The sequence below is a fragment of the Chelmon rostratus genome, chromosome 11 (genome assembly GCF_017976325.1).
Source record: "Chelmon rostratus isolate fCheRos1 chromosome 11, fCheRos1.pri, whole genome shotgun sequence".
NCBI classification, from domain to species: Eukaryota; Metazoa; Chordata; class Actinopteri; order Chaetodontiformes; family Chaetodontidae; genus Chelmon; species Chelmon rostratus.
In genome coordinates, this window is record NC_055668.1 from 22,677,906 (window position 1) to 22,684,330 (window position 6,425).

The 6,425-nt window shown below is 40.9% G+C and overlaps 1 protein-coding gene across 1 annotated transcript in view; it reads right to left on the bottom strand.

The window, feature by feature from the left end:
- Positions 1–2,804, bottom strand: part of bean1 (brain expressed, associated with NEDD4, 1) — a 38,845-nt gene extending 36,041 nt beyond the window's left edge. Inside the window, exon 1 of the mRNA XM_041948114.1 lies at positions 2,687–2,804. Coding sequence (XP_041804048.1) covers positions 2,687–2,804 — 118 coding nt within the window. The remainder of the gene's footprint in view (positions 1–2,686) is intronic.
- Positions 2,805–6,425: the final 3,621 nt, after the last annotated feature.

Sequence of the window (6,425 nt, forward strand, 5' to 3'; positions counted from 1 at the left end):
TGCTGTTATTTAAACAAATATTGCAATTTCTTGCAATTAATTACTAATATCAGTGTTATTACATAACATTTTATGCACTAGATTAGCTTACTTAGATGCGAAGGCCCAGCTTTACACCAGAGTGGACCAAGCAACCAAATGAAGAAACAGTCCAGGTTTAAACAAGATGCCAATGAAACCAAAACATCTGAAAGTGAAACAAACGTGTTTCTGTTGTTTGTGACATTAATGCATGTGTGCACGACTACCATGAGGACAGTTAAGGTCAATGTTGAAGTAACAAGTAACAACAAACATTTTGGGTGATAACTTCAGACTTCCCTTTCATTTACTTGTCTGTGTAATTTTGTTCCTGTAATTTCCTGGAGAAGCAGAACAGAGTGAAGCCTGCGACATGCACTGCTTATGCTACATTATTTACACTGACAGATAAAAACTGCATTATATGCTTGCACTAAAAGCTACATCTCAGTCATACATCCAGTTTTAGCTTATTGGACTTGACTTTAAAGAGTCAAACATGTTGCATAAATCTGTAAGTGTCAGGCTAAAGTCAAAGGGCTTTTTGCAGCATTGACCTTCATAGCTGAGTGGAGAGAGAAAGCCACTTAGATAACCCACGGAAGGGCTTTGATATCCTCTGGGGAGCGCAGCATTAAGACTGTGCAGCTCTGACACTGTGAGGCTCTTTAGATCAAACTGGCAACCTCTGCTCCTGAAGAAGTCACACGTATTAAAGCAACACGGCTTTTAACACAACAACACAGATGATCACACTTTTGCTGTATCAATGGAATATTTTATTTTTTGTTGTGGTGTGTTTTGCCATCTAGTTCCTGTTCAGTTCTTGTGTTCTGTTTTTTTTTTTTATCTTCACCTGCACCTGTTTGGATTTCCTCTCTTTTAAAGGTCTAAATCACTGTTACATAACTTCAGCCCTTCAGTGGATCACATGCATGCTGATCTGAGTGATATGAAAACATTTGGCCAGCATTCCTCTGTGCACTGTTACTGTTACAGTAGGGTTGTAAGGCTTCTGTACTTCGCTGCTGAAACAAGAGAGTTAGAGTGTGTGGGAGGAAAGCCTGGGAGGAAAGCTGAGCGAGAGCGAGCGAGATGAGCCTATCCAAAAATCACTATAACACACCCACAACAGGGACCCACAGTGTGTTCGGAAAATTTGCTTTATGTTACTTTTAATTTCCTCTCACAAGATGGTGTTTTTTAAATCTCCTGTGCATAAACAATGTATAATAATTCAACGCAAGTATAGCTCTTGTTCTCGTGGAATAGCCTGTCTGCAGCACACAGTCGTGAGTGTATAGTTGTTGTATTTACTGCTTTGGTTTCCCTCCTGTGTCATAATGATTGCACAGAAAAGTTCACGCTCATCAAAGCCTCCACTCAGCCATCATGCCCTGTATGCATCTGCATTTGTTATGTTCCTACACTCATTTATTGCACCAGTGGTGGAAGAAGTGTTCGCTTACAAAAAGTAATGTAGAAATTCTAAAGTACTCATTTCCAAGTATGTAAAGTAAGCAAAGTCCTGCATTCAAAATGTTTCTTAAGTAAAAGTACAGAAGTATAATCAAAAACATTAACTTAAAATATCACTAAAATGTAAAAGATGTCGTTTAGCAGCTGATTAGTTTTATTATATATCAGTTCGTAGATCACTATTATTGATGCATTCATGCATAAGCAGCATTTTCATGCTGTAGCAGGTCAAGGTGGAGATCACTGTAAAGACTTTATTATCTAAAAAGTAGCTGAGACCCATTTAATAGAGTAAAAAAGCACCTTTTCCTCTGAGATGCACTGGAGTGGAAGTAGCATAAAATAAAAATACTCAAGTGCAAATATCTTAAAACTGTACCAGAGTGCCACCACTAAATTAACACTTCACAGTGTTTCATTAATCTCCTGTTAGTGGCTGCATTGGAATATTACATAATATCACTGTGATACTGTAGGAGGTAAAATACTATGAGGGTAATGGACTCACTCTTTGAAAACCAAGACAACCACAACCACACCTCCCCTGAACTCCCTGTTTTAATGCACCGGTAGTATATTTGTAGTTTTATGGTCACCACAGACAGAGTTTGGATGTGGATGCGGAGAGAGAGATAGAAAGAGAGAGAGAGACGGGAAGAGGGAGATTAGCTGCTTACCTGCAAAGATGTAGAAATGCAGGAAGTCAGGAGTCCTTTCATCAGCTCCTTAATGTCGCTTCACATCACTGACAACAGCAGCAGCAACATCCCAGAGAGATCAGCCAGTCCGAAGGTCCTCTCTCTCTCTCTCTCTCTCTCTCTCTCTCTCTCTCTCTCTCTCTCTCTCTCTCTCTCTCTCTCTCTCTCTCTCTCTCTCTCTCTCTCTCGGGACTTGGCCCACCTCCTCAGAATAGCGCTTCGTTAAACTCTCGGTGATACCCGAGATTTACCCGCACGATGATCAACACTGAGCAGAGAAGCGCTCCGATCGTCCGAGCGTCCTCCTCCGAGCGGTCCCGTCCTCACAACCTCCTCACATCCTCATCACCGTCATCATCATCACTGTCACCGTCCTCCAACCCGCGGAGCTTTATTTCCCTTCTTTTTCTATGAGCATCCCTCCGTCGGTCGCAGCATCAGCATCTCATCTGCGTCTTCCCACCTCATCCTCGTCGTCTTCGTCTGACTCTGTCCTCGCGGCTTGCTCGCCGTGTCTCTGTCCCGTGGCTCGTCCCGTGGCTCGGCTCCGCAGCCCAGTAACTGTGTCATGCTTGGGTAGGGAAGCGCATCATCCAGGGCAGGCATATGCCGATGGTGAGACAGCCAGCCAGGAAATCCCTCACCAAAAAACAAACCGTGATGCTCCGAGAAATCAGGACAATGATTTAATGTGCAGAAATCACCCCGGAGCGATCATCACTAAATATCAGAATGCTACTGAACTGTGAAATTACATAAAAACCTTCAACTCTCACAATCACAAACAAGTATTATCCATTTATTTGGTTTAGTCCCACAGACACAGCTGCCTTCAGCAGCAGAGTGACGCAACAAAATCAACTGATAGCCAGGACATTCAAGGGACGATATACAGCAGAGCTATGAGAGGTTAAAATACCAGATATAATGTTTGGCTTGATGACTTATTTTCAATGCAAATGATTAAAATGCACCTTAAAGTGCATTAAAGTCCACACACTTTTAAGCAGGTCTGGTGTTTCATTGGTTTGTTTTGGATAGCAGTGTTCTTTCTCATTTGTGGCCCTTTCCTGTTTCAACATGACAAAGTGAGATAACAAAAAAATGGTTTTCCCAGTTTGGTGTGGATGAACTTGGCAGGTGTGCACAGAGCCCTGACCTCAGCCCCGTCCAACACCTCGGGGAGGAGCACCAACTGTGAGCAAATCCTGAAACCGGAGGAGTGGAGGCTGTTATAGCAATGCATTATGTTCAGCAGTCAGGGAGAGGTGTGATAATGGGATGTTCACATTCATTATTCTTTAAGGTCCTGCTCAGGGATTCTGAATCCACGCAGGTCATCTTGATTTCTAAATTATTTATTGTTACATTAATAGAATAGGCCTTTTCCACAACAGATGTTTTGACGTGCCAAAGTAGGAGATGATAAAATAAATTATGGCTGGATTCCATTTAGTTGCTGTAGAAGAGAGCCATTATTAGTGTTTTTAATAACACCTGTGTTTTCCCCCTATGACAAGTCAAAATTTCACCTGTAAAAAAGCTAATTTCTTACATGGAGTCTGGTGATATCTTATCATAGCTCCAACTGCCCTCAACCTGAGCAGAGGTCTAATCAGCCAGAATTGAAAGCAGCTGTTTAGCCTTTAAACACAGGTATATTATACATGCAAATCCTTCAGTCCTTACCTGTGAATCTACAGGCAAACTGCATCTGATTTATTCATTTCTAATTGTGAAAATGCAGTTACATTTTAATGTGATTTAAGATGAACATGAGGTATCCAAGTAAATCTGAACTTTTTGAAGTTTGAATAAGACTTTCATTGGGACTATTCTTCAAAATGTGGACTTTCACTTTAGACACTGCTTGGCTGCCAATACTATTTGTTTCCTTTTACTTGGAATAAAATGTGAATGAGTGCTTCTTCCATCACTACTGTATAGCAACCTGTGTCAAGATGCACCACTGGATGACAAACTCGACTGGCCAACTGCTTTCGCTTGCCTGACTTCTATGCTACTGATATTTAAAATCAAAATATATGTTTATTAGAAGTGACTGCATTTCTTAAGTTTGCCATAAAATCACCAAACCCTGAGTGAATCAGGGTGCATTTCAAGCTTTTAACCACAGGGTGGCGACAGAGCATCACCAGTTTCTAGCCAGCTGTCAGGTTGGCTTTTTCAGGTTGCTCTGTCTCCCTTTGTTGGTTAATACGTGATCTATTATCAAATTTCTAGTGCACGTGATTGGAATCAGTGATGGTAATTAACATTATAAGCCACAAAGCCACAAAACTCACCAATGTGGTGGAAAGTCTCTGCAACATGTTCAGCTTTGGCCCGAAAACTCTGTGTCAGTGACGTTTTATTTCTTTTGTTTCTTTCTGTTGTTTTTGTAAGATTGAATTCACGACTGTTTAAGCATGAATGTCAATTTTAAATAATTTAATCACACTGCTGTATATCCACATGTTATTGTTAAATCACTCAAAGGTGCTAAGATGTAAAAACTCAGCAGATCAAAGAAATGGTAATTTGCACTCAGGTAAAGCAGAGTAGTCTCAGATTTTTTGCATTATTTTGACTTAAAGATAAAAAATTATATGGCTTCAGACTGGCTGTTTACGCTTGATGTGGCTCAACCCTCCTTCCATTTTGCAATGAAAAAGGTGCAAACAAAGAGGGTGAGAGGATGGGAAAGGGATATCCTCCTCTTCACATCGTAAGAATTTACCGTTCTCAGACAGGACATTACTCAAACAGCTGCAGTGGCAGTGCCACTCAGCAGAGCAGCTGATACATCAGTCCTCAGTGTTGTAGCACAAAACCACAATATTTCCCTGCTGATTAGTCACCAGAGCATGTCTTTCTTTCCCCAAACAGGTTCCAACAAACACTCAGTGTGACGTCGGACCTCAGCGGAGTCTACATCTGCAGCAGCTCCTGCTTTTGTAGCGGTTGTTTTGAACTCAGGTTTGTTTGTCAGTGTGTCAGTGGGATGTTTGATGCAGCTCTGCCTTTGTGATGGTTGACTGCAGTGCTTTTCAATCCAGGAATGAGGACCAGGCCTGTTTCCACTGGGCATCCATAAGGGAGCAGTACTGGTATGTTAGAGTAATCCTGCTCTACCATGACTTACACACAGGGAACTGAACCCCTAAATCTGGCAATGCCATATTCTACCTTCTTACCTACATGCCACAGCTTTATTTCAACCTCTGACAAAGACAATAACACATCTGCTCTACAGACCAACAGAGGATGTGAAACAAAAGAGACCCAAACGTAAATCCTGATCCGCAGCATGAGGCCAGAACCTGCGTGTGCCACAGTGTTTAGTCTGTAGATGTTTGTGTTACACCGGTGACACATTTGCACAGACAACCCAAAGAAAACAGTTTTTCTCCTTCTGCAAAAACAATAGAAACAGAGTTTTTATTTATGAGATTTTATCAAAAGATGTGGGCTTGGAGACAAGTTGGCAGCTTTTAGAAACAGCATCAGCTTGTCTCCGACAGTGGAAGACATTCCTCACGGTGAATTCAACTGAATTTACCCTTCAAACCTTATGATGCATTTTAGAAACCTGGTTTCTTGTTTTAAACCCTCTGAGTTTTTGTTACATTTACAAATATCCCAAATACGGTGCAATAACAGGGAAGTGTGCATCAAATTATGCCAGACAAGACACAGAGGGTTTTGAATTTACTGTAATGGACCATAAGGCATCCTAAATCAAATTTTTCTGACTGCAGCATCACATTAGAATTGAATATGATTTCTGCACCTTTTGCTGTATTTCCCCCTGACTCACAGAGAGAAGGATAGTGAGATGATTTTTTTTTTAGGATTTTGAAGGTTTGAACATTATTTCAGTGCATAACTTGCATCCATATCGAATAACCAAAAGGAAAAGGTTTTAATCATTTACAAGTATTAGTACACCGAGTATGAATGAAGAGATATTTTGACAGATGTGAGGTGTTTATATCTATTACAATATCCAAGAATATAAACCGATGATGTAGAATTAGGTAAAGAGGCAACAAAAGAGAGGAGCAGCTTGAAAAATTCCCCCTTAAGATCCTGCACATATCCATCACCTTTGCACCAAATCATGTGATATTTGCATGTGATACTTTAAATTTGTTGCAGTGTGCACAGGTACAGTAGCTGTGTTAGTCTCTCACATTGATTTGTGCTGTTTTTCATGCTAACAGA